This window comes from Peromyscus eremicus, chromosome 23 (genome assembly GCF_949786415.1).
Source record: "Peromyscus eremicus chromosome 23, PerEre_H2_v1, whole genome shotgun sequence".
NCBI classification, from domain to species: domain Eukaryota; kingdom Metazoa; phylum Chordata; class Mammalia; order Rodentia; family Cricetidae; genus Peromyscus; species Peromyscus eremicus.
Window position 1 is genome coordinate 24,468,162 of NC_081438.1, and position 19,830 is coordinate 24,487,991.

A 19,830-nucleotide genomic window follows, 5' to 3' on the forward strand; every position below is an offset into this window, starting at 1 on the left:
TAGCAGCCTGTTGTGGCTTCTGTTTGGTCCACTCAATCCCTCAGGACCCTTGGAGACAAAGCTGGGACTCCTTCACTGCATTGGCTGGAAACTTCTGCACAGACAGTAGGGCAATCCGCATCCATGGAGAACCACTAGGCCACCCTTCCCCAACTTCTCAGAGTCCACTTCTCTGCACAGCCCAGTGCTCACTAATCCCTCACTCAGCCTATAGCACAGGGCCTGGACCCCATCCCCACCCTTCCTTGGGATCAGAATTCTACAAATCCAGGAGGAAGAAGCAAGTGGATATCTGGGAGTGATAATCTAGTCTGGTCTACACAACAAGGCAACCTTGGCCAGACTGAGACCTTATCTCAACTTGCTACACACAAAGACACACACAAAGACACACACACACACACACACACACACACACACACACACTACATCTCAATGAACGCAACTAGGCTATACTTCTCCATGAGCTGACTGACTTACATATTACCATAGTACCACAGTGACCTCCAGCCAGGGGAAGGTGGTTACCAGTACCCAGGCTTATCTTCTACAAGCAGGTGACAGATGTGCCAGGGCCACAGACTATCAGTAAGTTCAGAGGGGAGCTCTGGGACAAGGACTTAGGGAGGGTATCAGAAAGGGCCAGACTGGTGGCAGGATGGGGCAGTCCCTGCTTGCCCATCCCCCAACAATCAGCAGCTCTGGCACTAACACCCCAGTGTTAACCTCCAGTCTAAGTCCAGTCGCCCCGATACAGATGCTCATTAAAGACCCTGAAATGACTCCATCCCAGTCCAGCTCAGGGGACCAGTGACTTTATTGGGGTAACAGCTAGAGAATAATAAACAGTCACAAGGTGGTCTGAGCTGACTACAGATTGTGAAATCCAAAACACAGATTGGCCCACCTGATACATGGTTGTTCTCGGAAGAGGGCTCTTCCCGGGAGCCCTCGGAAAGAGTGATCTGGACACTGTAGGATCCCTCACTGGGACAGGCTGGCCATGGTTAGCCGGGGCCGGGCACTACTGCAGTGTCCCTCCCAGCAGGGCCCCTCCCAGGAGAAGCAGCAGGGAGCTGAGCCAGCCCAGGTAGACTGAGGCTCCCATCTCTGGTTTCCACTGGTGGAACTTTGTAGAGTTGTCCATGCCAATGATGACGTTGTGTGTAACCCAGGACACAGACACCAGCAGCAGCAGACCAGCCCCCAGGAACAACCCACTTGCCGCCATCTTGATCTTTCCTTCATTGTTCATATTTGACTCATCTGTGATGAGCTTATCTCTGATCATGTACAGCAGCAAACCCATCGAGATGATGATGATGCAGATGACCACTAGAACTCGAGACCCCCGCAGCTCCTGTGGCATGACCAGGAGTGAGTTGTAGGGCATGCAGCTCACGTTCCGGAGTCTTTCCGCATCACAGAGGTTCCATAGGCCCTCCCAAAGGCTGGTCTCTTCAGAAACTTTCATCACACGCCACAAGGGCAGGCTACAGCTGATAATGGCCACTAGCCAGCCCAGCAAGACCAGAGAGAAGCCGGCTGCTTCCAGTTCACGGTGACCCATGATTCTCTCTCCGCTGGACACAGCACACAGAAGACAGTGGAGATCTGACTCTCAGCTGCAAGATTCAAAGGGCTGAGGATGGATTTTCAACGTGTCAATAGCAAGCTGTCCTGAGGACCAGGTCTCTCTGCAGTCAGACACACAGGCAGCAAGCAGGACATCAGCAGTTGTCACAGGGCCCTGGGTGTTGTAGGAACTTAGCAGAATCACTGTGTGGGGCAGAAATTAAAATAAACAGCTATTTTTTAAAAGCACTTGACCTTGAAGAATCATTGTGGAAAACAGTGATTGTTTAGCTAAAGGTGCTTTGCAGCCATCCCATGACTTTGGAAACAAGATGCCACAGGCACACCTGAGGCTCTTGCGTTATTGGGTATTGTACACAATACATAATACAGGACTAGAGTCATGGAGGCATGTGATACTCTCCTTAGGTAAGACATGTTAATTCAGAATAGGGGCCTTGGTCCGAGGTAATACTTTATCATATAACTTTCAATAAATAATGTCTTTGTATGGCTGTTCAGGGTTCAATCCATCAGAAGAGGCAGAAACTTTCTACTGCCACATAGGCCTTAAAATTCTACCTTGGAATGCCTTCCTTCTTCAACCTACCCAAACTACATGGTACACCCTGACATTGGCACCCAACGTGGGGCCTTGAACTAGATTAAGCTTGTATGAGGTTTGGTAAAGGGTGGGAAAGAGAGAGGAGTTTCAGTGCACAGGCCTCATGTGATCAGATCCCTGTACTCTTTTTAATGTGTGTGTGCATATTCATGTGTGTGGGTACATGTTTCTGTGTGTCTTCATGCACAGGTGGGCACAAGAGTGTGAACACAGAGGACAACCTCTGTTGTCATCTTCAGGAACTCTATCCACCACCTTTGAGATGAGGCCCCTCAATGGCCTCCAGTTCACCAATTAGGCTAGAATAGCTGACCAGTGTTCTATGAAGTCAAGTGACAACCCTCCTAATTCCCTAAGCCATCCTAGGGTACTGAGTTCTGGGGATCTGAGGACACAATACTGAAAAGGGACATTGGTCAGCTGCACACCAAACAGAGACCTCCTGTGTTCCATGCACTGCTATATCTGATGTGAGGTTCCATCTTGTCAACTTGTCAGGATGTAGAATCACCGTGGAAACAAACCTCTGGGAATATCTGAGAGAATGCCTAGGCTGGGTAACTGAGGTGAGAATCCTCACCCAGTGGGCAGCACCATTCTATGGTTTGGGGTCCCAGATGAATGGAAAGTAGAAAGTGTACTGAGCCCCAGCATCACTTCCCTCTGCTTCCTGACTGTGGATGTGATGTGACCGCCTGCCTCATGCTCCTGCCCCATGAAATCCCTGCCATGACAGACTGCGTCTTGGGAACCAAATAAAGTTTTTCTTTGCCCAGGTTGTTTTGATTCAGTGTTTTATGACAGACAGAGAAGGCAAACTGTCTGGCATGGTGGTGCAAACACCTTTAGTCCCAGCACTTGGGAGGCAAAGGGAGTATATCTCTGTGAGGTCCAGGCCAGCTTGGATACAATTGAGTTATGGACCAGCTAGGACAGAATAACACTGTCAGAGAGGGTAGGGGAGAAGGAGAGAGAGGGAGAGAGGGAAAGAGGAAGGAAGGGAGAGAGAAAGAAAGAGTACTCAGGCACACTATAACATAGTCTGAGCTGAGTTCAAAGATAAACAGAGACAATTTGTAGACAGAAGCCCACATTCTGCTCTCCTGCTTAGTGGAGGAAGCCAGGGCTGTTGCTAGGACTGAACAATTCGTTCTCAAATAGGGCCTTCCACAAGGGCAGGGCTCCTCCAAGCATCAGCGGCATGGAGCTGGCCCCAGCCTGCATAGAGCAAGACATCCTACTTTGCTTTCTGCATGGAGCCCAAGAGTGCATTGGAGCAGCCATAGATGAAGTTGTGTGCTCTCCAGGACATGGGCACCATCAGCTACAGGTCAGCACCAGGATCAAGGCACCCACCCTCCATAAAATCATGGCATCACCTCTGTCATTAGACAGCCATGATGGCACTCAACCTCAAACATACACAACAGCAAACCTATTCCATTATACAGAGGACCATGAGGACCTGAGACACCTGTGGGCCCTGTGAACCTAGTACATTTGCCATAGACCCCACCTAACCTTAGATTCTAGCCCTGTCTATCATTCATGAAATATGGTCACCCTTCACATGGGTAGCACACAGCTCCAAAAGGTCACCAGCCAGCCCAATTTGGTCACAGAAGTGCAGACCCATTACAGTGCCTCGAGAGCCATGGCCCAGAGTCACCATAGTTAGGTAAGAGAGTTAGTGGGGATCTGGACTGAGCTGCAGGATCCCAAGGACTGATGATAGACATAGCAAGTGTCCAGAGAAAGCCTTTCCATGGACACAGACAGACACAAAAGCAGACAGACTCAGCCCACACCAACAACAATTACCTCTATAGATGTCCGCGGCAGCAGTGTGAGGACAGCAGTTGACAGAGGCATCTGGTGATAGAGATTGAGGGTGTCTGAGCTATGACGGGGGTGGGGCACAGGGTGGAGCTTCAGATCATGTTCCCTCACAACCAGCCTGTACTACCTTATGTAAAAAGTGTGTGTGTGTGTGTGTGTGTGTGTGTGTGTGTGTACTGTCCTGTGGGTGCATACCTAGATATGGTGTACATGTGGAGACCTGAGGACTATCTCTGGCATCATCCTCTGCATGCCATCTATCTCCTTTAGACAAGTGTCTCAATGGACCAGGCCTCATCAACTATACAAAACCTCCTGGCCAGGAAGCCCTGTGGCTCCACCTGTCTTTTCCTCTTTGGCACTAGATTTACCATCACATGCCAGAATGTGCTGCATGTTTACCAGGGTTCTCGGACTGACCTCAGGTCTACCAAGCTAGACTCCCAACCAAAAGTCTCTGTATTCTGAGCCCAGGACAGCAGAGTCCCCTGAAGGCCCCAATCCAGAGCAAAAGAGTCCATATCATAGAAAGTATCTCCTTTCTTCCCTCCATATGGGTGCCCGTTAGCATATCCACATTGAATAGTACACATTTATACAATTATATAGTATGTAGAATGATAATTTAGAAAGAAAGTCATGTCTACTCCTAATTGATTGGTCCACCTGGGGACAAGGTGACAATAACAACCTGCTTTGTCCCCAGCTTCCCTTGCTAGCTCACAACCATCAAATGCCCAGACCTAGACCAGTGACCATTCTCCGTCCAGTGGGTTAAAGGAAAAAGTGATTGGCAGGTAGGACTAGATTCACACTGCCATGTTCTCTGGCCTCCCTACTGCCACCTTCTGTTTATATTTCACACTCTTGTGACACGGCACAGGTCAGCTTTGAACTCACGATCCTCCTGCCTCAACCTCCACAAAAATGATTCTCAGGTGTACACCACCAAGCCCAGAGCTCTCTCTTTGTCCTCTAGAGAAGTGTCCAGCATGATGAGTCAACAGACTGGGCACCAAGAGTTGGGAGCAGAAGGTGACAGAGAGGAACAGTGACGTGGCTGGGTCCCTGATGGCATCACTGACCCCCAGACCACAATGAATGGTCTCAATTTTCCCCCATTGGACCTGAACATTTTCCCTCCTTGAAGCCTGCCATATACCATTCTTTCATTTACAGTGGAAGCCGAGGGTGTCCCCCACATACTCACCTCATACCCATGACGTAGGATAGATTCCTATATGGAGTGTGGACGCTGCTCTCTAAAATCTGGTTTCCTCTCAGCCAGCAACACTTCCCACACCAAATGTGCTCTGGGGGAAAAAAAAAAAAAAAAGACTATGTAAGGCTAAGGTCTATTCAGCACCCACTCCTCTTTCAGAACCTCCTAAAACCTCAGTCTCTATCACCAGATCCGAATGTCAGCTGCTGTGGTCACAACGTGCTGGCGCAAACATCTGCCTGTGCAGAGATAGCTTGGAGCAGAGACATCTCTCACTCTGAGCCACTGAGCCTCACAGGTAATGGCTGTCTCTGGACCCACTGAAAGTCCATCTTGGCCAGGCGGTGCTGGTGCAACATTTCATCCCAGCACTCGGGAAGCGGAGGCAGGTGGATCTCTGTGAGTTTGAGGTCAGCCTGGTCTACAGAGCGAGATCCAGAACAAGAAAGAAAAAAAAAAAGCAAGAGAGATTTTGTCCTTGGAATGCTGCCGCTCCAGGGCCAAATCCCACTGTCTCGTCCATCCTGCCACCAGCTGACTCTGAGCCATGGTTCTCACGGAACAAGAGGACATCAGTTTCTCCATGGCAGGTCTGATAGTGTCCATATGCTAGGTAGCACAATGTCTTCGTCCAGTTCTCCAACCCACGGCTATGTTCCATGTAGATGGGCAACTCTCTCTGCTTGTCCTGGGCCGGCTCATGGCTGTCGCTTTGTGGTTTCAACCTCCCCTCTTGCAATGACCTCCCTGTTCCTCTGTGGACTCTACTGTCATTCCTGCCCCCATCTGAATGATTTCACTAATGCCAGTGAATTCAGGGTTCAGTTCATTTGGGGTTCCAGAGACCTTCATCATGGGCCCCCATCTACTTTAGGTAAAGCACATTGAAAAGTGATTGAGGCCGGGCGGTGGTGGTGCACGCCTTTAATCCCAGCACTCGGGAGGCAGAGGCAGGCGGATCTCTGAGTTCAAGGCCAGCCTGGTCTCCAAAGCGAGTTCCAGGAAAGGCACAAAGCTACACAAAAAAAAAAAAAAAAAAAAAAAGGAAAAGTGATTGAGGAAGGCACATAGACATCTGGCCTCCATACATATGTGTGCACGCACACACCAACACACACACCCACACACACACACAAATCACATATACAAATATTACATCTGCATGAACTAGCCAGGGTAGAATCTCCCATGTGTTGACAGATGTGGTACCCCAGCGACTACCAACCAGGAGTAGGTGGTTATCAAGACCCAGGCTTATCTTCTGCTTGCTAGGTGCCGGAGCAGCAGGACACCAGTAGCTCCAGAACTGAGCCTGGGGACAAGAAAAAGTCAGGCTGGGCCCAGCTGCCACTGGCTGGCTCAGTCCCTCTTTGCCCATCCCCCAACAGCCTTCGGCCCTGGTGTTAGCATCCCGAGGTCTGCTGTGTTACTAGTTCCTATAACCCCAAATAGAGAGAGCAACTATAGACCAAAGAAGTGATTCTATCCACACCCAAGTCATTTACTAGAGTATGGGTAATTTTGGTAACTCCACCACCCAAAACCAATGCCAGCATGGGCATGGGTAGCATTCACGAAGGACACATCCCTGGGGTCCCCTGCCCAGCTTGCAGATGCTCCATCAAAGAATCTTCTTTCCTGTAGGCCAGTAACAGTTTACTGCTCACATGACCTCCATAGCAGCCTCTTGAGTCCTGAAAGCTGACTGAGCCTGCAAGAGGGAATGTTTCAGTCCAAAGGGAACAGCTGCAGAGTAGAGTCACAAGACAGTCTGAGCGCAATCCAGGAATAAACAAACCCAAAAGGTAGAGAGTGGCTCACTGTGATTGCCAGGGCAGGTCTCTCAGCAGAGTCCTGACCTAGTATGAAGTTCCTGAGGTCCTCACAATGGATCCTGAGCCCCTCCTTGTCCCTCCCTCCCGTCTTGGTGCAGACTCTCATTGGCAGCTACCTCCAAAGCTACAGTTCTGCTCAGCCCGCTCCACCTGGTCAGCCTGCTCTCTCCAGTGAGCTTAGACAGATGGCTCAGTCAGAAGAGCACTTGGCTAGGGGGGGAGGGGGGGAAAGGGGGCTGGAGAGATGGCTCAGTGGTTAAGAGCACTTGCTGCTCTTCCAGAGGACCCAGGTTCAATTTCCGGCACCCACATGGCAGCTCACAGCTGTCTGTAACTCCAGTTGCAAGGGATCCAACATCCTTCACACAGACATACAAGCAGGCAAAATACCAACATACATAAAATAAAAATAAATATTTTAAAAAAAGAAGAGCACTTGGCATATAAGCATAGCAACCCAAATTCAATTCCCAGAAATCCAGTAAATAGATAAATAAATAAATAAATAAATAAATAAATAAATAAATAAATAGGCGGGTATGGCTGTGTATGCTTGTAATCCCAGCACTGGGGAGGCAGAGACAGGAGGATCCCAGCCAGCGTGTCTGGATTGGTGTGTTCCAAGCCAGTGAGAATACTCGTATCAAAAAACCACGTGGATGGTGCCTGAGGACAAACATTCTTGGCTGATCTCTGTCTTCCACACTGATGTATACAAATATACACCACACACACATACATGAACATGCACACACATACACACAAGAAAACTCAGCCATTAAAGGGACCCCCGAAACACAGCATGGTGACTGACACCTGCCCAGCATCTTGAAAAGTCTGAAACAGGAAGAGCTTGAGTTCCAGGCCAGTCTGAGGTTACATATTATGTCCTCATTTCAGAGAAGCCAAGAGGGCAAAAAGAAATAAAAAGTGGTAAAGTTCAGTTCCCCAAAATACTAACCACATCTTGTGCAGTCACAGGCACTCAGTCTCCTGTCTCAGGATGGAGGACAGAACACCTCAGTGGGGTTCATTCGCTGCCCAGAGGTGCTGAAGTGCATGGCCAGGGTGACTACCACCACCTCAGCCTGAGCCAAGAGCTCCTTCTCCATTCATGACACCCCAAGGTCATGCTTACCACCTTCCCAAGAGGAAAGAGACCTCTTGGGCCAAGCTGATCACTCTTTAACTGATCTTAACTCTGCCCAGCCTGGAAGACCCCTTTCTTCCCACATGACAGATACTGTAAGACCACCACTGATCCTTCTTCCTTCTGCCACTTCCCTCTGAGAAAGTCCCCTCCCCTTCCCTACCCAATATCCATCCCTATGCTGAATACTTTATGATAGCTCTCACTGGGTCAGGGTCTGATGTTAGCCCAAGACAGAACACATTCCATTGTATCTATGTGTTGCGGCACGGGTATGTGGGGTCACGCGGATCCATGGAAAGAAGACTCAGAGGCATCTTAAGAACGAATCTAGCCTTTCTCGGCTACCGGGTGGTCCAGCCTCAAAGGACTGAAGCCCTTCCCCTTCACCCGGGGCATTTTTATTTATTCTCTACTACAGTTTAGCCAGTTAATTTTCAGACCTTCAAAGCAACCTAAAAGGATCTCCCAGAGACCAAATGCCAAGTGCAAATTAGTTGATTTATCAGGTACCACGGTCTTGTCTTCCGGGTTTCCTGAAACAAGTTTTACATAGTCCTTTGATCCTTAACTCTCAGACAAGATTCACATAGGGCGATAAGAGAAACAAAAGGTGTCAGTTAAACAAAGGAAGGATTAGGGCTAGGTGCTAATCTCTGGAACCAGGCCAGGAGCTCAGCAGGAATGCGCTACAACGCATCTCTTCCATGGGATCAGCGTCCTGCAGAGCCAAATAGCATGGCATCCTTCATCCCATCCAGGTCCATCACCAGGTACTGGTTTCAAGGAGGATCTGAGGCCATGACATAGGAAAGGACTATCTTCCCTCTCCACCCCCACACAGGGACTGATGGTGGGTATCCTCAGGAAGAGCCAGGTTACCTACAGTGCTACACAGAGGTGATGGGTAATCTTGTCAGCTTGATAGAATTTAGAACTACTATGGGAACAAACCTCTGGACACGTCTGTGAGGGAGTTTCTATATTAACTGAGGTGGGAAGACCCACCCTGAGGGTGCTTGGGCGGGGGTTCCAGACTGAATAAAAAGGAGAAAGTGAGCTGAGCACCAGCATGCATCTCTCTCTGCCTCCCGCCTGAGGATGCCATGTGACCCGCCGCCTGGCCCTCCTGCCAACATGCCTTCCCCACCACGATGGACTGAGCCCTGGAAGTATGAGCCAGAATAATCCCTTCCTTCCTCAAATTGCTTTGTCAAGCAGTCTGTCACAGCAGAGAGAAAAGTAACAGAGACACCTGTAATCAGGAAAACTTGGGGAAATGCATTCCCTTTATTGACAGACAAAACCCGTGCACAATAATTACAGGTCAGAGAAAAGAGTCCGGCTGCGCCACAGCTATCTCGCTGTTCCCGGGGGCACAGCAATCTGCTACTCCCGCTGCTAGTTCCTGATGGGCGGTGGGGACGGTCACCAAGCTGCACTTTCTCCGTGGCTTCGGCAAGCCCCTCCACAGTCCAAGAGAGGGCGCATCTGCGCCTCGGCTCTATATCCGGGTCTCCTCTAATGAAGACTCCGCCCTTTTGGCCAGCATTCCCGCAACACACTTGCGATCCTGGGAGTCACCCAGCCACATGGGAACAGCCAGCCCATCCTGCCCTTCCACGAGCATCTCTCCCCTCTCCATAGCACACTCACAGCTCACAACTTCCCTGCACAAGGAGCGGTGGAACGTCCCAGCCGAGCGTAGCAGTCAGCGAGCAATTTTGTGAGACGTTTATTTATTTAAAGGGCAGCCTGATGGAAAGAAGAGCCACGGACTTACACGTTCCCAGGGTAGTAGAGCATCCAAACCACACTTCACCTATCTGGAGTCCCCTTGGGGGTTGAACTTCCTGGTCCCACAGTGATCACTAACCGGATGTTTTTCTAGGACAGCCTCTACATAACTTTCAGCAACAACTGAAAGAAAGCCTTAGGAAGGTGTCAAAATGAGTCAGAAAATGCCCCAGGGCTGCCAGCCGCCAGCCAAGCTCAGTCCTTGCTTGTCCAATCTCCCAATTGTCAGTGACCCTGGCAGGACCCTCCTGAGCCCACAGGATGTGCTGAGGTCAGTCCAAGAACAAACATCCCAAAAACAGACAGATAGTGCCTAACTTACATGGTGGTATATAGATCAGTGGTTTTCAATCTTTGGATCACGCCCGCTTTGGCAAACCTCTGTCTCCAAAAATATTTATGTTACGATTCATAACAGTAGCAAAATGACAGTTATGAAGTAGCAACGAAAATAATTTTATGGTTGAGGGTCATCACACCATGAGGAACTGTATTAAAGGGTCTCAGTGTTAGGGAGGTTGAGAACCACTGTTACAGACGATGCTGGAGCTGATGGCGTAGTACCTGACTGAGTGGTGATTGTCAGTGAGGAGTGGGCAGTTGCAGAAGAGCAGGGGTCCTCCTAGCAGCAGCAATCCAGAGCTGGCTCAGCCAATGGAGAGAGCGTGGTACCCGTCTTTCCCTTCTGCGCAGAAGGTATCAGCTCTTTGGAGAATTCTTGCATGATGTCGCGGTTTACCCAGGACACTCATGCCGTCATTAACAGGCCAGCCAGCAGGTGCAATGCCCCTACCCCATTCTGATCTTGACTTGATTCTCTCCTTCACCACACACTTTGAGCACTTGCTCCTGACTATGCACAGATGCAAACCCAGCCCAGCTGTGATGATACACATGACCGTGAGGACCGGAGGCATCTGCCAGGACCCAGGAGGTCCCAGCAGGGAGTCATACGCCTTACACTGAGTGTAGTGACTATCTTGTGCTACAGAGGACTTCCACGGGCCCTTCCAAATGGTTGATGCTCTGATATCATGGCTGGAAAATTCTATCACCTGCCTGTTGGACAGAACACAACTCAGTATGGCACATAGCCAGCCCTTCATAACTAGAAAGACGCCCACCACCACCAACCACTGAGAAGCCATGGCACAGTTGTTGCCGAGCAACACAAAGCCAGTCTGAGCTGATGCTGCCACCGGGGAGGGTCTCCAGACAGAGAAATGTGCAAGCCAACAAATGTGCCCACAGAACTTCCTTCCTGACAGGCAGGTGGGTCTCTGTGAGTTCGAGGCCAGCCTGGTCTGCAGAGCACGTTCCAGAACAGCCAGGGCTACACAGAGAAACCCTGTCTTCCTTCCTGCCAGGGCTGTCGCATGCAGGCTGGGTGTCTAACTCAGGTAGGGGGCAGGACAGGGGTAGGAGTTTCATTTCTCTTGCTGGCCACCACCATCCCAACTTCTCTCTGTATTTCTGAATCCAAGCCAACAAAGACATTCTAAGGTCCTTGGACAAGAGTCACCATCCGGTATCAAGAGACCATTCTTAGGCCTGGAGATGTGGTTCAGTCAGTAGAGCACTTCCCTAGCATGGACCTGAAGCTCCGACCTTATCTCCAACACTGCAGAGGTAGCTGTGGTGGCTCAACCCTGTAGTGCCAGCATTCAGGAGGTGAAGCCAAGGGATCAAGAATTTAAAGTCACCCTCAGATACATAAAGTAAGGCCACCCTGGGCTAAGTAAGACACTGTCTCAAGAAGGGGGGTGCTGTGGGAGAGGAAAGCAGGCAGGCAGGTAGGTAGACCTCTTTCTCACAGTGAACTCAGACCAGGAGTGACCAGTAAGGAACACTCCAGAGGTCTCCAGATGCTCACACATGGGATGAAAAGTTGGAGTTGGAACTTCTCAGCCAGGTTCAGGACTTCAGACAAGGTTAGCACACCCTCATTCCCCACCATTACGGGCTTCAGTAGAAAGAAAACATGGAGCACCTCGAAGGAGAATCTGAGGATGAAATCCTGGGCATCACAGCGAATTTCCTTTGTGACCTTGCTATCCATGCGTCTACCGCTTCCCTCATCGGTGTTATCTGTGTGGCTGTTCTCTCTCTCTCTCTCTCTCTCTCTCTCTCTCTCTCTCTCTCTCTTCTCTCCCTTCCTCCCTCCCTTCCTCCCTCCCTCTTCCTCCCTCTTCTTCTTTTCCTCCTCCTCCTCCTCTTGTTTTTCTTCTAAACCTTTAAGGGCTGGAGAGATGGCTCAGTGGCTAAGAGCATGTACTGCTCTTGCAGAGGACCAGCACCCACTTCAGGTGACTCCAGCGCCAGGACACGTCAGTCCCCCTCTTCTGGCCTGTGAGGGTACTGCACACATATGTACATTCCAGCACACACACACACACACACACACACACACACACACAATTAAAAATAAAGTGAGTCTTCTATTCTATCTTGGATTGGAACTGTGAACTTTTCTCTTTCTAAGCTAATTGTCTTAGGTATTTCATTATAGTGATGGAACACTGACTAATACCTATCTCAAGAGAGAAAGTCTCCCTTCCAGATCCTCCTCTTCCAGAAAGAAGGGAAAGAACAAAGGAGAGAACAAAGGAGAGAAGGAAGAAGAAGGAAAATTCAAAATACTGACACCAAATAGCCCAAAATCACAGGTATTTAATTGCAAAGTGGGGAACAGTGTAAGCTTTAAATATTGTAAGTTTGGGCTTTCAAGACTATATCTGTTTTGCGTGTTGGATGCACGCCTTTTTAGGACAAAAATAAACACTTCTGGAGATTTAAGAAAAATAAATAGAGTCTTTAATTAATTAATTAATTTGTTTGTTTGTTTATTATTGGGGTTACGTGTGGGGGTCAGAGGACAACTTCAGGAAGTGGATCTCCCTTTCCATGATCTGAGTCCCAAGGATTGAACTCAAGTTCAGCAAGCTTGACAGAAAGCACATTTACCTATTAAGCCATCTCCCTGGCATTATTTTTTCTTTCTTTTTCTCTTTTAAGATTTTATTTATTATGTATGCAATGTTCTGCCTGCATGTATGCCTGCAGGCCAGAAGAGGGCGCCAGATATCATTACAGATGGTTGTGAGCCACCATGTGGTTGCTGGGAATTGAACCTCTGGAAGAGCAGCCAGATGCCCTTAACCACAGAACCATCTCTCCAGCCCCCTTCTTTCTTTTTCTAGGGCCCTTTTGTTTTCTTTTTGAGACATAGTCTTATATAGACCAGGCTGGCCCCGAACACAACTCTGTAGCTGGGGATAACTTTGAAGTGACCCTCCTGCTTCCACTTCAGGTCCTGGGATTCCAGGCAAGCATTGCCACACTGGTTGACACAATGCTAGGGGTGGAAATAGGGCTTCACGCATGCTAGGCAAGCATTCTGCAGACTGAACCTCCTTGCCAGTCCTCAGTCAGGGTTTGATCAAGGGCAGACCCCTAACTCACCAGATTACTCCCGGGATGCCTTCACATACCATAAGCCATCTGTCTCACTGGCCCTGTAACTATCTTTGCACCAGTTTCTCCTTAGTCATGAAAAGATATCAGCATCCCATGCTATGGAACGGGGTATGATGAAGATTCGGACATCAGCATCCCACGCTATGGAATGGGGTATGATGAACATTCGGACATCAGCATCCCACGCTGTAGAATCGGGTGTGATGGAGATATAGATCTGAAAACTCTCTGAGAGCTACGAAGCTTGAGATCACAGCTGGGCAATTCAGTATTCATCCCCCACCTTGCCATCTTGCCAACACTGTGACCTAGGGTCAGGAACGCCTACCTCCACTTCCTTCTCTGTGACAAGATGACAGGGCAACCACTTCCCAGTGCGGGACAGCTGTAAGGAGGGGTTTGACCATGATCTGTGACAGTCACAGTGAGAGGTGGGGGAGATGGAGGGTGGGAGCTCGTGGGGTAAACACAAGCGCTGGCTGGCCCTGAACCCCTGCATTGCTCAGATGCTCCCCCCCTCCCACTCCCCAGAATCCATGCACCCTCCCCACCTGCCTTACACTGACCCCGCCAGGCTAGGAAAGGGACTGAGTTACAGCATTCTTCCCACCGGAGCCCAGGGCCTCAGAGTCTGGACTTGGGAAGGGTGTTCCTGGGGCGGGGAGGCTATATAGGGGTAGATGGACTCACTAAGCCGTTCTGGTCTAGCCCCAACCTTCACCTCCAAGGTGTCTTCCAAGGACACAAACCCTAAAGCCAGGCAAGCTATTGATATTTTCAGCTATATCACTTAAAATCACTCCTCCCCAGGATGCTGGACTTCAATTTTTATACTTTTGTTGTTTTTTCTATCTGCATGTACACCTGAGTGCCAGGAGAGGGCATATAGATCCCATTATAGGTGGCTGTGAGCCACCATGTGGTTGCTGGGAATTGAACTCAGGACCTCTGGAAGAGCTGCCAATGCCCTTAACCACTGAGCCATCTCTCCAGCCCTTGTTGTTTTTTCAAGTCAGGTTTTCTCTATGTAGCCCCAGCTGTCCTGGAACTCTCTCTGTAGACCAGGCTGGTCTCGAACTCACAGAGATCCACCTGCCTTTGCCTCCCAAGTACTGGGATTAAAGGTATGCGTCCCCATTGCCCAGCTTTTAATTTTTACTCTAGTTTATTTATTTATTTGATACAGGATCTCTCTATATAGCCCTGGCTGTCCTGGAACTCACTCTGTAGACCAGGCTGGCCTGGAACTCAAGGAGATCCACCTGCCTCTGCCAGAGTGTTTTTTTGAAACAAAGCATTGGCTGGTCCAGACTATGTAGACCAGGCTGGCTTCAAACTACAGAGATTAAAAGGGATTAAAGGTGTGCACTACCAAAAAAAACAAAAAAACAAAACATATGCACTACCAACAGACGGTGGTGTCGAGAGCCTTTAATCCCAGCACTCGGGAGGCAGAGGCAGGTGGATCTCTTGAGGCCAGCCTGGTCTACAGAGAGAGTTCCAGGACAGCCAGAGCTGCACAGAGAAACCCTGTCTCAAAAAAAAAAAAAAAAGCAAAAAACAAACAAACAAATATGCACTACCACATTAAGCTCAGATTCTTTTTTTTTTTTTTTCAATGTTTTTAATTGGGGGCTGGAGAGATGGCTCAGCAGTTAAGAGCACTGGCTGCTCTTCCAGAGGACCTGGGTTCAATTCCCAGCAGATGGCATTTCAAAACTGTCTGTAACTCCAGTTCCACAAGATCCAACACACTCATATATACATGAATGCAGAGAAAACACCAATGCACATAAAATTAAATTAATTTAATTTTAACCTAAAAAACAGACCACCTCAAATGGGATCAAGATACTTTTTTTCTGGAGCCAAATATGGGGGAGCATGTTCCAGGAGCACAGATTGTTATGAAGCTTTTGTTGTAACAAAACAAAGGAAGTCCTAAGTCAAAACACCTTCCAAATACGTTGGCTGGAGCTGTCAAGATGGCTCAGCAGGTAAGGGCTCTTCCTGCCACACTGACAACCTGACTTCAATCCCTGCAACACACATGACAGAGAGAGACCTGATTCCTCTGCTGTCCACACACACGCATGGCATCTGCATGTACACACACACACACACACACACACACACACACACACACACACTCACACAGCAAATGCATAAATGAAGAGATAACATATTTTTTTTTCCAAGACAGAGTTTCTCTGTGCAGCCCTGGCTGTCCTAGAACTCACTCTGTAGACCAGACTGGCCTGGAACTCAGAGATCTGCCTGACTCTGCTTCCTGAGTGCTAGGATCAAAGGCGTGCGTCACCATAGTCTAGCTCTGTAATTTAATTTAAAAAAATACATTTGTGGGTACACCAGGTAGGTAACTTGAAGCAAAATAAGGAGATCTCTGCACCAGGCCTCTCAGGACATTCTTGCTTTGGGTTGGTAGAAGTTAGGGGTCTGTTTACACATTCCTAGAGGCTTCATGTGAGAGTCACAAGGATGTTAGGTCGCACACAGAGGTAGGCAATAAATGGCTGTTTAAGGGGCTAAGATTCTGGACCTGCAGCATTCCAACTCTCCTAAAACATTGAATTTCTAACCTGTCAATCAGCCTTGTAGAGTGTTCAGTGTGGGTGTGGCTTGTTTCTGGGAAGTTCCATGAAAACACTGAAATCTGGGGTTTCCCATTGTAGTGTCACGACCGTTACCAAAAGCACTGAAAATATCCTGTGTAGGACAAGGGTGTCTCTCAGAGAAGAGTACTTGCCTAGCATGGATGAACCCACAGGTTCCATCGCCAACACGACCAAAAGATAAGAACGACCATCCTAGCTTCGGCTTCGGCGTGTGGCGCACGTGACCATTCTCATTAGACCACTCCCAGGATCTCAGTAGCATCCCACAATGTAAGTCTGTGTCTTATTCTAGAATATTGCAGGTGGGTGTAAAGGCCCTGCCTCACACACACATTTGGGAATCCAAGCCCCTTCATCCAGTGACCACACTATCTTTGGAGTTTTGGAGGCCTCTCCAAGAAAGGTCATGCAGATGTTCATGGTCCAGATCTGCTCGGTGGACATCCAATTTCTGTTCACCTGGCCACACTTACATGAAAGGAGTCATCCAAAACTCCAAATCCTTGTTCAGGTCTTAATTCCCACTTTTGCAGCATTATTTTTGTTATATTTATTATGTGGGGGGCGGGGTGTATGTCATAGGGCACAGGTGGAAGGCCAAGGAAAACTGGCAGGAACCAGTTCTCTCCTTTCCCCCCAGGATGCCAGGGATGCCGCTCAGGAGGTGAGGCTTGGCAACAAGCACCTTTATCCACTGAGCAGTCTCAGTGACCCTCAGCAACTCTCATTCTGTTCCCTCTTTGGCAACGTAAGACCAGGTCTGCCTCTGGACTTCTCTAATACGTGTTTTTTTTGTTTTTTTTTTTTTTGTTTGTGTGTGTGTGTGTGTGTGTGTGTGTGTGTGTGCTCCCTGGCTTTGTACGTGGTTTTGTGTGTGTGTGTGTGTGTGTGTGTGTGTGTGTGTGTGTGCTCCCTGGCTTTGTACGTGGTTGTGTGTGTGTGTGTGTGTGTGTGTGTCCTCCCTGGCTTTGTTTTCTCTATCACTCCAGTTTCCCCTGCCTCTTTATTTTCCAGACATAGCTTCAGGTAGCACAGGCTATCCTCAAACTTGTTGTGTAGCTCAGGATAACATGGGACTTCTGATCCTTCTGCCTCTGCCTCCCGAGTACTGGGATTTGAGATGTGTGCTACCATCACCTGGCTACTGTAGAACTTCTGATCCTTCTGCCTCCGCCTCCTGAGTGCCGTGATCACAGGTGTGCACTGGCACACTTGGTTGATGCAGTGCTGGGGATAGAACCCAGGTCTTCAGTTGTGCTGGGCAAGCACTTTACCAACTGAGCGACATCCAAGACTCACGCAGCCCTCTTTTCTAATGTCCCATGAAGTGCTGGAGGTCCTCACCGGGGTCCTGACTCACTCCCTCTTCCTTCTCAGCTCAGCCAGCTGCCACCTCGTCGTACACTCTGGTCCCGCAATGTGTCCCCAGCTCGGCTTCTCTTCTGAGCTCAGGTCTGGGTTGGTATCTGACACCAGCAATCCCAGCACTCTAGGGTGGCTGAGGCAGGAGGATTTGGAGACCCGGGCCAGCCTGGACCACAGAATAAGACCTTGTTCCAAAAACAGAACAAAACAAAATGACCTCCTCACCACATTGGACTCTTTGATGCAAATATCACAGAAACCTCAAATTTAACATTCTATAGTTATCCACGTCCTCTTCCAACCACGCCTGCCTCAGTCCTTGGTTTCCTGCTTAGAATGGCCTCGCCTGAAGCAAGCTGAGTTTGAGCAGAAATTCATGACCTTGAGTTTCTGATTCTTCTGCCCCCACCTCTCAAGGGCATCACCACACCCAGATTTTTTGGTTTGGTTTGGTTTTGGTTTTTTTTGTTTTTTGGGTTTTGTTTTGTTTTGTTTTGTTTTTGTTTTTTTGAGACAGGGTTTCTCTGTATTGTTTTGGTGCCTGTCCTGGATCTCACTCTGTAGCCCAGGCTGGCCTCAAACTCTCAGAGATCGACCTGCCTCTGCCTCCAGAGTGCTGGGATTAAAGGCGTGCGCCGCCACCGCCCACTTCACCACACCCAGTTTTATGTGTTGCTGGGGATTGAACGCAGAGCTGTGTGCCTGTGGGACAAATACCAACTGAGCTACAGCCCCAGGTTCCTGGTTAAAATTGTTCTGTCCAGTAAGATAGCCAGTAACAGCCGGGCAGTGGTGGCGCACGCCTTTAATCCCAGCACTCGGGAGGCAGAGGCAGGCGGATCTCTGTGAGTTCGAGGCCAGCCTGGTCTCCAAAGCGAGTTCCAGGAAAGGCGCAAAACTACACAGAGAAACCCTGTCTCGAAAAACCAAAAAAAAAAAAAGATAGCCAGTACCCCAGACAGATATTTAAATTATAAATACTGCTAGGCATAGTGGTGTACACCTTTAATCCCAGCACTTGGGAGGCAGAGGCAGATGAATCTCTGTGAGTTTAAGGCCAGCCTGGTCTACAGAGAAAGTTCCAAGACAGCCAGAGTTGTTACACAGAGAAACACTGTCTCCAAAAAAAAAAACAAAAAACAAACAAAAAAAAAAAAAACACCAAAAAAAAATTTTTAAGTTAAAATTCAGTTTTTCCCATGCGCTAAACAATTTAGCATTCTCAATACCCATGAGTGGCTATGTCACCTCTGATGAACAGTGCAAGTTATGAAATACTTCCTAAAAAAAAATTTAAATTAATTAATTAAAATAAAAAGCTTTCAAAGACTAGGGCTATAGCTCAGTTGATAGAGTACTTGTCTAACATACACTAAGCCCTGAGTTCAGTGCCCAAAACTACATAAATCAGGAACCTGTCATCTCAGCCCTTGGGAGGTAGGGGGCAGGAGGATGTGAGATTTAGGGCCATCCTCGGCTACATAGAAAGTTTAAAGCCAACTTGAGCTGCATGAAACCATAAAAAATAATAATAATAAAAATTAAAAACTGGGACCAGTGAGATAGACTCAGCAGGTAAAGGCACCCAAGCCTCACAATCCCATCCCCGGAACCTACGCGGTGGAAGGAGAGATGAGACCCGCCACGCACAATCCCCAAATAAGTAAATACTTTATTTTTTAAAAACACGATAGCTGGAGCGGCGGCACGGGTACTCTCAGTGCCTCGGAGGAAGATTCCGGAGGTTCTCTGTGAGTTCCAAGTCAGCCTCATCTACAGAAGGAATTCCAAGTCATCCAGGGATACCTTGCGAGACTTTGTCTCTAAAAAAGTTATTTATTTGTGGAAAAACAAAAAACAAAACCAGAAACAAACCCGCCTGGGAGAGTTTGAGAACTTCCCAAGCAGGGAGGACTAGAGCCTTACGCTCATTGGCTCGTAGTAGGGGGCGGCTGTCATCCTTTTCCTTTGATTGGCTGTTTTCTCTCACGGAAACCCAATCGTCGGATGCTGGAGGCGGGGCCAGACTCTCCGCACCGCCCCTCCTCCAGTCCCCCCGCCCATCTGCCCCGGAAAGGGAGAATCCGCGCCGTGAGTTCTGAGATTTCAGCTCCGGGGGTGACAGGCTGAGGTGCAGTCCTCATTCCCTGCGCGGGACCACCCCATCTATCAACCCTCCCCCTACAAACAGTCCCATGGTGTGCAAGTGCGCTCCCGCCGTGTCCCGTTCAGGGTCCTGTATGTGACGTGGGAAGGCGTTGGAGCTCTGCTAACATCCTCCTACGCCGGGTGAGGGAGGACGGGAGACT

General features: G+C 48.9%; 1 protein-coding gene across 1 annotated transcript; it reads right to left on the reverse strand.

Annotated features, from left to right (window-relative positions):
* Positions 1 to 1,024: 1,024 nt before the first annotated feature.
* Positions 1,025 to 1,570, reverse strand: LOC131898596 (claudin-13-like). Its single transcript, XM_059249783.1, has one exon. It carries the CDS (start codon positions 1,568 to 1,570, stop codon positions 1,025 to 1,027), a length of 546 nt encoding a protein of 181 aa, XP_059105766.1.
* Between the last annotated feature and the right edge of the window lie 18,260 nt (positions 1,571 to 19,830).